This window comes from Mangifera indica, chromosome 17 (genome assembly GCF_011075055.1).
Source record: "Mangifera indica cultivar Alphonso chromosome 17, CATAS_Mindica_2.1, whole genome shotgun sequence".
In the NCBI taxonomy this organism is placed as follows: domain Eukaryota; kingdom Viridiplantae; phylum Streptophyta; class Magnoliopsida; order Sapindales; family Anacardiaceae; genus Mangifera; species Mangifera indica.
The window spans coordinates 5214695-5231411 of NC_058153.1; the positions used below are offsets into that span (position 1 = coordinate 5214695).

General features: G+C 33.5%; 2 protein-coding genes across 8 annotated transcripts; one reads left to right on the forward strand and one right to left on the reverse strand.

The window, feature by feature from the left end:
• The first annotated feature begins 3653 nt into the window (after positions 1 to 3653).
• On the forward strand, positions 3654 to 5238 carry LOC123200129 (NHP2-like protein 1). Its single transcript, XM_044615263.1, has 4 exons — positions 3654 to 3811; positions 3909 to 4133; positions 4789 to 4920; positions 5003 to 5238. Exons 1-4 carry the CDS (start codon positions 3809 to 3811, stop codon positions 5027 to 5029), a joined length of 387 nt encoding a protein of 128 aa, XP_044471198.1. The 5' UTR covers positions 3654 to 3808; the 3' UTR covers positions 5030 to 5238.
• Positions 5239 to 6369: 1131 nt separating this feature from the next.
• On the reverse strand, positions 6370 to 16338 carry LOC123200699 (serine/threonine-protein kinase tricornered-like). Of its 7 annotated transcripts, none has more exons than XM_044616034.1 (14): positions 16120 to 16338; positions 14392 to 14566; positions 14134 to 14217; positions 12795 to 13036; positions 12420 to 12663; positions 11528 to 11607; positions 11322 to 11406; positions 10436 to 10567; positions 10237 to 10350; positions 9337 to 9384; positions 8807 to 8891; positions 7741 to 7779; positions 7534 to 7626; positions 6370 to 6605 (listed from the first exon to the last, which is right to left on the reverse strand). In XM_044616034.1, exons 1-13 carry the CDS (start codon positions 16254 to 16256, stop codon positions 7535 to 7537), a joined length of 1557 nt encoding a protein of 518 aa, XP_044471969.1. In that variant the 5' UTR covers positions 16257 to 16338; the 3' UTR covers positions 6370 to 6605; position 7534. The 7 variants fall into 7 exon arrangements, with proteins under 7 accessions (XP_044471969.1, XP_044471972.1, XP_044471968.1 ...); XM_044616033.1 differs by having other exon boundaries at positions 6372 to 6605; positions 7729 to 7779; positions 16120 to 16337; XM_044616035.1 differs by lacking the exon at positions 6370 to 6605 and adding an exon at positions 7168 to 7444.
• Between the last annotated feature and the right edge of the window lie 379 nt (positions 16339 to 16717).

Consider the following 16717-nt stretch of genomic DNA (forward strand, 5'->3'; position numbering starts at 1 on the left):
TCCATTTTCTAATGATCGACTCTAGCAGACCCATCTTCTTCCTCGACGGTGACAATGGCTTAGAGGCTCTTCCTTAGTAGCCAAGACGACAAAGGGATTGTCTAAACGACAACTCCTTTATCGTCCAGACAAAGATGATTTGTCTTCGTTGTCATCTGGGTCTGTTGGACAATGAAGGTTTCATCATCCAAATGATCTCTTCGTCGTCTTAGCTGTCGAGGAAGAGTCTCTAAACCGTCATCATTGTCAAGGAAGAAGATGGGTCTGCCAAAATCGGTCGTTGGGAAATGGAAGCAAAGTTTTGAAACCTTAGGGGGAAAAATGAATTTTTCAAAACTTAATCTTAGAGAAAAATTGTTAATTTTTTAAATTAAGGGAGAAAAATGATATAAATTTTATAAGGTTTTATGGTTATGATAAAATAACGATTTTACCATTCTCTCTAACAGAAAATTCTATCAAAAGTTAACCCATGATGATGTTTAGGTTTTTGAAACTCTATGAGTATGTATTTATCTTTATTTTAAAACTTGGGTGAGAAATAATCCTTTGGCCAAACTTAAAATACCAACTTAGTACATATTGGCCATTTACTTTAGAGAAAATAGAAGAGAATGAGAAAAAGCAAAAGATGCTCTTTGGAAAAATATTTCTGTTAAGCGAAAAAAAAAAAAGTATAATTTACATGTTTCTTCCCTCTACATTTGTCTTGAATGGAAAAGGTTCAAAAATAAATTTTTTGAAGTTGTTGTTATCATATTATCAGGGGTGTTATAATAAACTAAATACACAAGCTTTTTATTAATTCAATATTTATTAATGATATACAATAGTTTTATAATTGTGAAGCATTTTCTCAAAAAACGATCAATTACAAAAATAATATCCTATGATTTGACCTATAAATAGATATCTCTCATCTAAAGAACACAATTTACTTGTTGACATTTTTTATCAATCTGGAAAACAATTACTTTGTAGTTTTATCAATTGGTGATCATTCTCTTATCTCCAATCTCATGGATTATGAGGTTATAATTTGAATTTAAATTAAATATAATTGATTAGATTGTAATCACTTCCATTCATCGTATAAATATATTGGATTATGTAAAAGAAAGGGAAGGGGAAGAGAAAAGAGAAAAACAAAGACATAGAAGTCAAATATTTGATACTCTTATCCAAAATCGAGTCATTCTCAGTATATTTCTTTTATAATTTTTATTCATAATTTATAGGAGCATTCTTTCAAAGTCATTAATATTATAATTGTGGATATAGATTTTCTAGTAATAGATTGAACTACGTTAAAATATAACTTTATGTCCAACTTTCACCACATTTATTTATTTCACACCAAAATAAATTTCAAGATTAATTATCTAAATCTTGTCATGACTACAATAGTATATATTACACAAGATTTTAATGTCCGTACATTAGTTGGTAATGAAAAATTTTATAAATAGTTTGGCACTAGAAGGAGGGCCTCTATCGAACATGCTAATGTATTTTCAATATCTAACATTCTGGTTCCGTTAACATCTTTTAAAAGGCAAACAAACTCCCTTAACATGTCAACCTTAGGAAGAGCATCCCTTTCTGAAGGATACCAAGAAAGACTTTGAACATCCCTACTCTATCAAACATGCCAACCAAATCTACACGTCTCACACCTTGAAAAGGCCAAAACTTGGTGTATATATGTCTTTCAAGGTATGGAGTTTAACCCAAAAAGTTGATAGTATACATTATAAAGAGCACATTGCTCTTTTTCCTCACACGTTATTTCTTAGCATGAGCTTACTTTCACCATGACTTCAATCAAGAATGTACAACTTGTACCACAAGTTAACGACTTACAATGTTAATTCTCGGTGTGTCATCATTGACACACAATCGAAAGAATCAAGTATGTCACATTAACAATAAGACTAGAGGCACTAATCACTCTAATGGCTAATCACTTCAAAGAATTGTTAGGTGCTCTTGGGCAAGGGACCCTGAATCCTCTCCAAGGTGCACAACACGTCAGTTCTTGGATGATACCAACTCATCTTTCTTGGGAACCTAGGGCAGTGGTTAGGTTGTGATATAGCCAATCATAGCCTAAGCCACCCTAGTTGGGATGTTTTTTTTTTAACCATATTATTGCTTAGGCTACACTACCAGGTTCATGATTTGACCAAATAAAGGGCTCACTTGAGCATTCCATCATCACTTGAACATTCCAACCCAAGGTCTTTTATGATTTTCGTCTGTGTTTAAAAGTTGTGTATTATCGATTTGGTAGGTTGGGATGGCAAATTAAAGTGGTTCAACGGAGTGGCATAATAGGTGAAGGTAGTTTTGTTTGAGCGTGGTTTGGTTTGGTGTGATTTAGTGTGATTTAGATTATGTTTTTTTGGTGTGATTTTGCTTCTTTTCTTTGATTTTGATTTTGATATTTGTTTTGGTTTAGTGGCACTTTGGCTACAATTTGACTCAAGACTTTGACCAATTTTTTTTTCCAAATTTTAGGAAATAAAAATAATTATTATATCATTTTATTAAATATTTACTGGGTGACAAAGTATTTTTAGACCAAACCTTGGATAGAAAAATGTTAATCACTCATTCACAAACAATACAATGAAGAGAGAGATTCAACCAATGAAACTGGTTTCAACAAACAAAACTAAAGTACAGAAACCAAAATCATTATTAGAAAAACCTTTCGAAAACATTTTACAATTTTAATTTTAAAAAAAGAAATTAATTAAAATAGTCTAACTATGAGGAGTCTATGTGATATTAGCCAACACTATAAGGTTTGTGCAAATGTATGCAAATAAAGGTGTCATTGAGCGATATTGAGTTGTGTCGGACTGATTCCAACATGGTCCACTAGCAAGCTTTTTGTATCGAACTGAGCCTATAAAAACTAAAGGCCTAGGGCCTTAAGCCATGCCCCTCATGGGCCTTTGACGAGGCCTTTTCTAGGCCAACCCAATAAATATTAATTATGTACAATTAATTTTGTTGGCTCACTATTGGTGGGTTGACCTATTCAAAAAAATTAATAAAAAATTTAAAAATTTTGCCCAACAATACTAAATCATGCTAGATTGACGTGTAGACCTTATCTCACAACCAAGTATACAACCTACTAAGCCCACAAGTTTGGCACAACACCCATTTATCTATGTCAAGTCATGCCAAAATGTCGGGGTTTGGCCCTCTAATCGATTTGACACCTTTATAGCCAAGAGACCAATATAAAACCTATAAAGAGGACACATTGTTCATCATGTGTATCCACAAGGTGGTGTGTAATATGCATCCATACCAATGTATCCAAATTGGTTTTTTAAATAACATATTTTTTAATTAAAAAATCAGTTTGATTACTAAATAATTTTAAACATTTGTAATTTTTATGTTTGACGTACTTTTTCGAAAATTGTGAAATAAGATTATGATACTATAAAAACCTTTTCGATGCTTTGTCTTTGCCTATAATAGTTTTTCCTAAAATACATTTTTAGATATTCAAATTAAAATTTCATAATGAACAAAAAGAAAAGAAAAATACAAATAATTAACCCATCAATATTAATAGAGTTAGACTTGCAAAATCATGAATCATGACACGTTGATAGACAGGGGTCTCTTTGAAAAATAATAAAGATCTGTGGTACTTGATAATTAGGCCAACTATTAGGGGGAATAGTTTACCCCAAGTATAAATAAGGTCCATCTTTCCCGTCTTAAACCCTAGACTTTCGTGCTCTTTGAGAAACCCTAGCCTCCCTTTCTGTTTGCGAAAATGGTATTGTCGATTAATTGCCTTAATTGATTTTTTTTTTTTATGTGATTTTGATGATTGAATTCATTGTATTAGTTATTTTTGTCAATGAATTTTATAGACTGGAGAAGCAGTAAACCCAAAGGCATACCCACTGGCCGATTCTCACCTCACCATTACGATATTGGACCTTGTTCAGCAAGCGGCCAACTACAAACAGCTCAAGAAGGGCGCTAATGAAGCCACCAAGACTCTCAACAGGGGTATCTCTGAGTTCATCGTCATGGCTGCTGATACTGAGCCTCTCGAGATTCTTCTTCATCTTCCTCTTCTGGCTGAAGATAAGGTCACTTCTTTTTTATTAATCTCTTCTTGTTCACGACTTTAAGGATTTTAAGTAGTCATAGTGCTTCAGTACAACTCTTTTGTATGTGTTTTTGATATGGAAAGATTAATAATTCAAATTATTTACAGCAAACATGATATCCGAACTGTGTGTTGTGAAGCTGGTTCCATCATATCGATATCATTTATGATTTTCTGTAGTTGTACCAAATAGTCTGAAAATGAATCCCTATATACCTGACAAGGATTCATCGTGGGAAGCGGGATTATTTAGATAGGGGACTGAGATCATGCTGAGGGGTCATTGTTCGCTATCCTAAGCTTACATACATTCAAAGACATTAATGAATTATTTTTTGGGAGTTGGAATTCTACTGATTATGTATGATTTGAGACAAACCCTTAAGATTTTATGACTGTTTGTATAGCAAGTTTGTCTATCTTGTAAAGATTTTCATTGGTTAGGGAAAGCTTAACGTCCCTTCTCTTCTAAGTTTTAGAATTTTTTTCAAGTGAACTATAAATAACAATTGAAAAATATAAAGATTCAGATTTTAGTTTTCATAAACTTGTTAGCAGTTTTGTTTTCATGTTCTCCTTTCCATGAAGGTGTACGGTAAGTATAGCTATTTAACCTTTTTATTTGAATGTGGCAGAATGTACCCTATGTTTTTGTCCCGTCAAAGCAGGCTCTTGGCCGGGCATGTGGTGTCACAAGGCCTGTCATTGCCTGCTCTGTGACATCGAATGAGGGGAGTCAATTGAAAACTCAAATTCAACAACTCAAGGTAATTTGGTTGTGTTTGTCGCTATCAATTGTTCTTATTTTCTGCCACCAGATTTCTGAGTTTCCGTTTCTGTCAAATGCAGGATGCCATCGAAAAGCTCTTGATATAAAATAGTATGGAATGCATATTCGGTGTGATGGGCCTCTTGGATAGTGGTTACTCCTTTAGAGGCTTTGACTGGAGTACTTGTACCACTGAGGAATGCAGCTTCTAATGTAAACCTCTATATTTTAAGCTCTTTCTATTTTCATGTTTTCATTGTGAGAAAACTTTTGGCGTTAATATTAATACCAAATTCAGGATGAACGATTCTAGAAACAGTAGTTATAATTTGGCCATTGTGTTGTGTTTGCTTCATTAGGTATCAATATTAACTTTACGTTAAATGTTGAACTGAATTACAAAATAGAATTTGCATCGTGGAACTAATTAATTAGTCTGACGTTTTGTCAAAACAAATTTAAGGGTTTTTTTTTTTAACAAATTTGCTAATAATGGTTTCCCCAGTTGGGTTTTTTCTTTTTTTTTGTAGTGTTGAATTTGGAAGTTAATTTTGCCAATAATCAATCTCCAAATGTCTTTCGAAGGTTGTGAAAATCACCCACAAAAGTTTGAAGCTCGAGCTCGAGCTATTCGCTACATTTTCTAATTAAAAATTTTAATATAAAACGACGTCGTTTTGATCAATATGTATTAAAACGACGTCGTTTTAATAATGAAAAACGAGTTAAATTGAATTCGAATCGAATTCGAGTTTAGTTTTCACGAGCTCGAGCTCGATATGTGAACCGAGTTGAGCTCGAGCTCGAGTTCGGTTCGATTTGAATCCAACCTTACAATTGGATAACATGAAGAAGATATGCAAACACATCATAATTTTGTAAAGATAATTTGTTGTTAACCTCTTAACTATTGTGATATTTTTTTATAATATTCATTTAAATATCGACGAAGATGACCAACTCTCTTTGAACTCACACAAGTTAAACATATATCATAGTGTTTGCATATTGTCCATTGAATCAATTTATCACTTATGGTTTCTTTTATTTAATCAAAATTCTCTCACTATCAATTTTTGCTTTTTCTTGCATACACTTGTGTTTGTAGTTCTTTATCAACATAATGAGTTTTTTCGTTATCAAAGTAATAATCAAAATGATTGAACTCATTTGGCAAAAGATTCATTTTATATGAATAAAACAAAAACAATAATTAGTAAAATTTTAAAAGAAAATGAAAACAAATTAACATAATAAAATTGAAACTTGATTGAGAGAAGTTAATTCTTGAAAATTGATATATAAATATTAAGATTGAGATTGAGAGAGTTGAAGGAAGTTAAAAGCGTGATTTTGTAAAATTTGGATTAGGATATATACAAGTATCTCAAAAAAAAAAAAAAAAAAAAAATCACAGTAGCCGTTGGGTTGTCAGCCCAATGCCGTTGGGTTAACAGAGAGCCATTTTTTTAATGTTTTTTATGCATAATAACGGATCATATCGGGTCAATCCGTTTGTCTGGTTTTAAGGCACAGGCGCAACCCACTCAGCCCAAAGGTATGATACCGCCCATGATTTCAGTCGGGCTAGCCCCCTGTCTCCAACTGGATTACTAAAAATGACCCAGACAATTCTCCTTGGGCTAAGAACGAGGATATTGGGGACGGCAATTGTGTAAAACCCTGCTCCAATCCAATACGCAAATTAGAACAAAAGGCGAAAGGATGGGAAGACATAAATTCATCAACATCAACTAAACTTTTGCACAATATGCTTACATAATATTTTAATTAGAAAACCACCTACACAAACTCTAAGACACGGCAGTGGGCTGTGCCGCCCACCTTGCTTGCGAACCATGCCAAGCTCAAGCCCTTGTGGGTTGTTATGTTAGATTAACCCACAAAAATATATAAACCCCCCTTGACATGTCTATAAACTCCCGTAAAAACAACCATTACATTGTTGCATAATTACCTTTTATTATTCTAATTTATTCTTAACATGTGCTCCTCCCTTGAATAAAAAAAAAGTAATACATAATAAAACTATGTAAACAAATAATACATAAAACTTTATATACAAATAATAACATATCACTACATAATTAATGATTGTTTTATTTCTAAGTTAAAACTACCTAATTACATGACAACATATCATTATTTGTATATATAACACTAGTTAACATAATTTTGTACACGAAATATTATCCAAAATATTTCAGGCTTATTAACAGCATCATACCTCAAATAACTTCTCACTCAACAAAAATTAAAGTTTACACACGAGTATCTTAATCGTTTGTAAATAATTAAAAATTAACCAGAAACTGCCACTAGAGAAGGCATTGTTATTACCACAGCCAACCTGGGCAGCCAGGGCATAAAGTTCCCACAGCACTGCTCTAAATTCTAATACATAAACAGCTTTTTCAGCTAAAATTTCTCACTCCTAACAGTTAAAACCACAGTTAGGCTTCCCAAGGGCTTTCTCAAATTCTGCTGTACACTTAGACTAGTTCTGAAGAAAATGCAGAGCAAAACCTCAGTCAACATATGCAGTTGTATTCAAGTATCCAGCTAGTAGGCAGGCCTTTTGGTCACTTACCTTATGGTAACATGGTGTCACCAGATGTTGCAAGAGTCTGCACCTCCATTTCTTCAGCTGTCTGTTTAGGAATACTATTTGCCATGGATTCACCTGCAGACATTACCAAGCCAATCTAATTAAGTATACCAGAAATCTAGCAAAGTAATACCTTTGACTTGAAAAGAGAAAAATTAATAAAGTTAGATCCAGTACTGGATATAGAACCTATCCATGGCTGTTCTTGTGACATATTTCTTTGTTGATCTGCAGGCAGTAAAATGGTACAAGCTAAAAGTTAAAATTTCCCCCATCAGAAAGTAGAGACTTTGTTGTCCCCTTTCCAATGAAAACAGTTGGCAACAAAAATTAAGAGCAGAAGAAATCCAGAAAAAAAGTTGAAATCATACGTGGAACAAAACATCCTGACATGCTTATTCACAATGTAACTGCTCTAAATTTCAAGCCTTGGGAACCATTTGAAAGCTTTATCTAGTCAATAATTCATCTATTAAATGATACAATGGCTAATTCTGAGCATTTGTTAGGTGATTCATGTGGAAATATGGGTTCCAAATTTACCATCCCATAACGACCAAAATTTGACAGACTTGAGTAAGATGTATTTGGTTCTGAATCAGATTATCTATTGAAAACTTGAGTCTAGTAAAATACTATTTTCTGTCCAGTACCACAGGCATCTCATTTCAGGTTTATTCTGTCATATTTGTACAGAACAGAACTTAGTCGTCGTTCCACACAGAAACCTGTTATCCCTAGAAAATCTTTCAGCAACGTCTGCAAACTCTTTCTAGCAATACCTAAAATGAGCTTCTTTTTAGTTATATCAGTCAGAGTTGGGCCATAATGATCCAGTCTAAATCTTAACAAATAGCCCCTTTCAAGCACCTATAATGGTGCCTGATTTTGCTAAAGTTTTCAGGCTTCATTCTAACAAATAATTCACTAGGAAGAAAAATTGGAGCAGCAACTGACTGCTAAATCTCTTGCTCCCGTGAAACAACCCCTACCTTCACTCTCTAAAAGTAATTAAACATTGTACATATCTTTTCCAGTCTCAAATTGAGTCATCGAGTTCTAGGCTTTCCAAACATCTGTATCTGTAACATTAGCACACGGTTCAATGCAATCTGGAAATTTATCCTGTTTTATGATTATCAAATTAAGCTTCAGAAAATTCACAAGACAATCACAAGCATGCTGAATAATAAAACATTAAAAACTATACTTATAGAGAGAATAATGGAAATCTCTACTAAGTAACATCGCATACCATATGAATGTTTTAGCCCTTTGATAGCATCAAAGTTCTTGTATGTATAGCCAACAAAATTCAAATCTTTGGGAGTTAATAGCATCTGTAGAAAGGGGGAAGAAAATATTAGACGTTATTATAGCTTTGATATAGCAGCCTAGGAGTTGTTGACTTTGCAGCAACAGTAAGGAAAATATAGAAATACTAAAACCATTGATTGGCATGAAATGCTTAAGGAAAACAAATTGCGTTAAACATTTCCCTGGAACCATGCACACAATCTCTTCTGCTTAGCTCCAGCAAGGAAAAAGCACAAACAGTCATTTCACAACTGCAACTAACCATTTAAAACTTCTCATATTAATGTGATGATACCTAGAAATTCCCACCTCTTTACCCTGAAACTCAACACTCGAAAACTAGTTGTTCCTCAGTAAACACATAATTCTGTTTCTTATCCACTATCTTATGCACAGATGTAGGACAAACTTACTAAAAGTATAAATGGATTGAGTTATGCCTATGCAAGAAGATTATTAATCACAAACCTTCCGTGAAGGTCCTGTGCCAGTTCTTGTTGATGCTGGAGGATCCAACTGAAGAAAAGTTTAACATGTCAATTTACGTACCAGGAAATTTGTAAAAACGCAATCATGGATCATAGTAAAATGAGGGAAAGCATTGAAAAAGACTTGATAAAACACACAGAAAAGCCAAAGAAAGTGTAAGTTTCGAGGACACTCATTTTCCAATTTATACAATAGAATTTTGCAGAGAAAATTAAACTACCGAGTTTCCAATGACCATGCTTTCACTCTATTTACAGGAATGTTCAACCATAAGTAGTACGACATCTAATTTGCAGATATAACATGGATGACTGTCTTCTTTTTTTTTTTCACCTGAAGCCCCCTATTACAGTATACAGCATGATTAAATTCTAGATATAGATATGAACAAAAGATCCTTAAAAAACTATAATTAATTTGAAAAACCAAAGTTTTAAAAACATATTTATATTCTCAGCTAAAACAATTTCTTTGGTTAATATAACTGGTAGATATCATAAAGTGGATTACAATCAACAAGTGATTCATCAATTGAGAAAATCATTAATAAATTTTACAATTTATTTTTAAGAAAAATACCTTTCAAAATCTAATAATCCATTTCATGTGACTACTAATGCTATATTCAATCTTACACCTTAATGGGCTTACTTCTGCTCATTATATTTCAAATTAAAGTATTAAATGACTTAGTCTCTCAACTGTGACTTAGAATAGCATTAATTACTCACATCTATAATAACCTTCTTGCAATTCTGATTCAAATAATCAGAAGCAGGTCTAAAACCAATCCAAAACAAAAGTAGACGTGCAACTAACCAAATCTAAATCGTAGTTACAAACATCAAGGATAATAAAATAGATGACTTCAGAAATTACTTCATCAAACTTCATAAAGTTCTGGGTATCCAGCTCTCCATTGACTTCTGGTTTAAATGCTGCCTCCATTTCATATAGTTTATCCCATGCAACATCTTTGAACCAAGGATGAGCCTGATAAAATGGAGTTTTGGCAAATATAAAAAAGAAAACATGGTTGATAAAGACAGATTACATTCTCAAAGATTTAAAATCTTACTTTTATCTGGTGAGCCCCTCCAGTGCCTAATCTATGTTCAACATTGCATAGTAACCTACAAATGAGATCCTTTGCTTCAGGTGATAGCCTCAAATCTTCTGGAAATTTTAGATGATTCCTCCAATGGACAATCTGACAGTAAATAAGAATTTCAGAAAAGAAAATGGCACATCAATGGAACTTGTTATAAGATAACCACTAAGGATACATCATTTAGTGGCTATGTCAGATGAAAGTACAAGAACTATATATATAAACAAAACAAAAAGTACAGCTTGAAGCAAAAGTAACATTGTGCAAAGATATTGTTGTAGGCTTTAAACTGAAAATTAGTTTAACACAGTCAAAATGTGATGCCACAATAGTGGCCTACAACCTTACTCAGCTAAACTGCCAAGGTAAACAGCCACAAATCTGAACTATTAAAGGGAAATGAATACTTCTCTCATGTAACAAAAATCATGGCAGACAAGAAGGTATCATATTATATATACCAGTACATCCTAAGTTTCACCAAAATTTAGTCCCATTTCAAGAAAATGTACTTTGGTGCCTTTTGTAACTGCCATTTTATTTGCTTCTGCAAGTAAGAAAAGAAGGGCTGGAATGGTACAAGTTCAATCAACAAATGAAAAAATAAATTAAAAAATGGAAACTTGAACTAAATTTTTTCTTTTATTCCTAGAATTGTTGTAATTTTTAAATTTTTTGGCTGGACTTTAAGGAAAATTTTGTATCATACACTATGTAGATATGCAAAGCAGAAGTTTTGAACTTAAAAATAATTTTTTTGCATAGAAATAATGAAACAAACATTGAAATAAAATAAAAATATTAAAGATCGTATGTTGAAGAGAACAAGATACAAATTAAAAGCAGAACACACCTTTCTACATGTGGTGATTGGATCATCTGAGTAAAATGGAGGATATCCAACAAGCATTTCATACATTATTGCTCCTAGTGACCACCTGAATAAAATTCCATTATGGAAGACATATAAATACTATTTAGGTAGAATAATGAGAGGCGCACAAAAAGGAACTATATTTAATCTATCATCATGGTTAATTAGCCACAAATGAGACTAACCAGTCACATTCCATGCCATATCCTTTCTTTAATAAAACCTCGGGAGCAATGTAGTCAGGTGTTCCCACAGTTGAAAATGCCTTCAAAATCATATAATAAAACCAACAGCCATTAGTTCCAAAAATAAAAGAAGAATCTTTGGCATCTAAACTGCTGCTGTTCAAAACATAAATCAAGTGCACCAATAATATATATGCCATGCTATAAGCAATTATTTGAATAAATTAATGCCTCTGACTTTTAAGAGTTTTAATTTTAGCTAACAAAGGTGCTATTTGCTGCTCATGTAGAAAGGGAAAGGTTCTTAAATGGAACTTTGTGTTAAGCCGTTATTGGTTTGGGATAACAATTCAGATTTTGACTGCCAGATAAGCACAAATCCATTAAAAAGGTGAAAAGACATGCACATTCTTGTTACTAAAAACAGAAATTTTTTGGTTGGGAAAATGCCCAATGTTGTAGACAAGGAAGACTTAGAAAGGATTATTTTGTTCCAAGGCTCAATAATTGAGAAAGTTGAAAGAAAGCAATGTCCAAAGTGTTCCTAAATTTGTGTGTAAGTAAAAATCTGGGTTAGCAAAACTTATGAAACATTGAAACTTTCAGGTAGAAGACCTGGGTTCGAATCTTTGCCACACTTGTGAAACACTAAAAAAATTACTTATTGAAAAAAAAATGTGTAAGAAAACCTGTTTGCAAAAAATTTGAAACATCAAAACTCTGTAATTTCTCCAACTTGATGTCAATTAATACCACAACAATGCTGTTCTTTTTTCAATTAATAAATGACAACAAAAACAATTTCAGCTATCACCACACACGGGGTTGGAGATATGATCTGTAGTGCGTGCAAAGAATTTATGCAATATAGTAAAATAGGTAAGTTGCAGACCAGTTTCCTTCTGTTCATCTGCCAGTGCTGAAGCTGCTCACGGGCACTTTTCCAACTACTTTTATTATCGGTATCAGGAAAACACCCATCGATATCCATTGGTTCCGCCATATTTTCATCATCAATGGTTTTATCTTCATGAATTGCATACAAAGTTGAACAATCAAGAGGCTTGCAAAGGCCAAAATCCGATAACTTCATGTGACCATTTTTGTCCAGAAGAAGATTGTCAGGTTTGATATCTCTGTAATGGATGTGAACATAAACTAATGAGAAAAGGCAAATAGCTACTTTAAATAAATACTGGGGTAGATCTCAAAAAATGCTAACTTCAAACTCAATTCATCAGTACAAGTGCATAGCTAAAGTATTAACCTGTGAATGTAGTTATGTTTGTGAATTGACTCGATAGCCAGGACACTCTGAGCAATGTAAAATCTAGCCACATTTTCACTTAATGTGTCCTCCCTCATCAGCAAAGTCATCATATCACCACCAGGAAGATATTCCATAATCAAATATAAGTATTCTGCATCCTGGAATGAGTAGTAGAGCTTCACTATGCAGTGGCTAGCAACTTCAGCCAGTAAGTTCCTCTCAGCCCTGACATGTTCTACCTACAGATACATTCTGTTAAAATACACACAAACTGTGGATATAAAAGGTACAGCTCCTTGGTTAATATATAGGAAGTAAAAATGGTCAAAGTGGTAATGCATACAGATAATTGACACCCAAATGTTCCATATAATTTAAATAAAGTTTTTTAAGGGGTGCATATTATAGACTGGATTTGCTCCTTGGGACTGTATTTATAATATATATTATTATACTCTGCATGGTATGACGTTGAACTAAATAGGTTGAAAAACGAAACAAAAATTATTTACAATAATCAGTTTAAACTCCAACATTAAATTAATTTTGAAATTGTTATAAAAATATATTAACTAAAATTTAATTGTCTAAATACTTATCTACATTGGAATAAATGTAAATTATTATATCATATTTCATTCCATTGAATTAAAGTTGATTTTTAATATATTATAAATATTTTTAAAGAATTAATTTTAGCGAAGATACAAGGATATTGGCATCCTTCTCCCCTATTATCCAACTCCTTACATGGAACCCTTTAAGCAGACTTCCAATGAAGATACATGAAGACAAAATAATAGTGCTCAAGTTCCATACCGCTGTTTCATCCATGCACAAAACACTATAGTGTTTAGGTTTCCTACTGCTGTTTCATCCATGTCAATATCAAATACATATATGTACACACACACACACATAGAGCCAAGTGGAAACTATTGATACCAAAGTGTTATTGACAATGGAAATGCTTGGCAACCAAAATCCAAACACATATTGGTAGTCAAACTTCTAGTAAGTACTTACACCAATATTTAGTAGTGTGAATGGTTCGCACTTAAAACCACTGTTTAATGAAATGATATTGTACTATAAAACAAAACTCAACAGCCCAAACTAGAAATGAATTTGAAGGAAATACTCTCTGAATAACGCTAGAACACAACCTGAGATGCAGATTTCTAATCCTCCATAACTATATATGACAACAATTCTGATTTAGTGTGGTACAAACTGCAAATACTTGGCAACAGTCGATCATGGAAAACCTACAAATCATTTCTTAGATTAAACTGCAGAACTATCACATTGTGAAGGGTAGCAAGTTTCATCTCACCTGTCCTCTCTTAAGCATTTCAGATTTCTTCAACTTCTTCATAGCATAGATGTCACCAGATTTCTTCTCCCGACACAACCGAACCTGCGGTATGAGAAATTATGAATAAAATGATTTTCAAAATGTCATTGTTGTGTTTGAAAAATACATGTTAGAAGCAGAAGAGCTAAACTTGCTTGTCAAAATTGTTAATTGTCTACTTAATTTGAGAATAAAGAATATGTGATGCATTGCAGGTGTACCATACAAATTTCTAACCTCACCAAAGGCCCCCCTCCCAATAATAGTCAAAAGCTCAAAATCATCAACACAAATCTTGTTCCTCTTAAGTCGCATAAACTCTGTCTCTTTCCTCTCCAAATCTTTTATGAGATTGATCTGTTCCTCCTTGGGCACATCAGAACTAGCTAATCTTCTCTCCAACACAAATCGTCTGTAAATGAAGGGAAATTATTTCAGCATTTCTAAAACACAACTTCTCAGTCAGTTTACACCAACCAAAGGAGTTTTCATCAAGACCACATATCAATGTGTAGAAACTAATTTTATTGAGACTGAGTAGCTAGGTAGACGTGAAATTCAAAACCCAAAGCATCTAAAGCCCTCTTTTAACATTGAAGATTTTTCAAGATAAAATATTGGCTCACTACTATTTTAAATGAAGCTCTAAATAATAGAGATGTTTCGAAGTTTTAAAATGTAGCTTCACGTCACTCATCACTATGATCAATACTTATTTAGAGCTATCAGTTTAATGGACGCAACTAGTAAGTATCTAGCTATGCCACATGATATCCTTGTGAGAGTCAGAGTACCAGATAGCAAGACGTCGAGTGTAAATACAAAGTAAACATATGCTGGAACATTTATCATGAAGCCAATCTACCAGACATATACAAAACGCAGTAGTCCAACTGGGGAAACACATCATTTTACTACATACACAAAAGAAAAAATTAATTGATGTGGTTCTCAAGTAGAAACCAATCTAATCTGCTAGATTCTGAGCTTCCAATCAATTCAATGTTGGATGCATCCTAATTAACAACAAGAAAGCACTCATTTATATTCCAATTTTCGTAGTTGAATGTCCAACTAAACCTGCATCCAGTCAATATCACAACAGAGAGTTTTCCTAGATGTTAATATACAAATCATTAAAAACTGTAATCAGAATAAAAAGTTCCAACTTGCTATCATTAGTCCAACTCAAGACCGGATCAAAATTTTTGAAATGGGCACTGATTATGGGACTTTCACACCTTGTAACTTTAGGTTGAGTCACTCATATTCTACAAGCAAATTCTCTGAGATAGTATCAACTCTCAGAAAATCGAGCATTTACAGCTTACTAACAGTTGACAGATCTCTTACTTTATCCATGCGGACCCAGTCTAGATCTCGCAATCAGCATCCTCTTACTCATTTTCAGCCTATATATACATATATATACACACGCGCAAGCGAGCACACACGCAAAGTGCATGATCTTGCAACTTCATTACTAAAAATAAATACTCCTAAACATTTTACTCATTAACTCAATGTAATTAATCCAGCTGACAAACAACTATAAATAGATCAACCATCCAAACAGAGAAAATTACAGATTGCACAAGTATTAGTAATAAAAAACACTTTCAAATGTAACTAATTCAGATTTACTTTTTATAATCTAATTACAACAAACGAAATTAAGTTTAAAATTAAAAAAAAAAGGAATCTGAGCACTTCGAATGAGTGGTCTGACATTAGCTTAAGTAAAGAAGTAGTTTTACCACCACTTCTTCCCTTGATTTCTCATTTATCAAACACAACAAAAGGTTACCAAACAACAGTAAAACTCAACTCCAACAGTTAAAATCAGTTTTAGCTGATGAAAACATCATTAATTAGCAAGGAATCCGAAACAAACATATCATTTTCTCAGCCACCAAACAAATAAAGCTAGTGATTAAAACTACAAAATCAGTGATTTCGAAGCACCTCTCCTTCCGTTCTTGAATATTCTTCATCTGAGCTCTATAATGATTCTCTATGAACTGCTTCGCCGCCGCTACCTTCTCCATCGTCAACCTGGATCCCAACACCTCCTCTCCCTCCGTCTCCTCCGTCGTATTCATTCTCTTTCTCTCTCTCTCTCTCTCTCTCTAAAATTCTCTCGAAGTGACTTCTTATTAATTGCAACGACTAGGAGATTGAAGCCAGACTCACTGCGGACATACACTCACTTCTTCGCCATCTCTGTGACGCCACGTGTATATTTTAATGTAGGTAATCAGTGCTTCACGTGATGTACGAAGCAGAGGATCTGAGCTGTTGTTTACTCACTTGTAGTGTAAAGCCTTAAACGATTGTTTTCGAGTAAAGGAGTAATGGGTGCACGCGCTCTAACCGGAGAGTTGTGGTGGAAATAGAAATCGAAATAGAAATAAAACGTCGTTTTCTAGTCATACATGATTTTTTAAACACATGGTGGGCCCAGGTGTTGGGTGTGATAGGCGAGTGAGGTGTACTTGCCTTGGAAACGATGTGGATTTTATTAATTCTCGGTCAGTGATTGGATGTCACTGCTTAAAGTGTG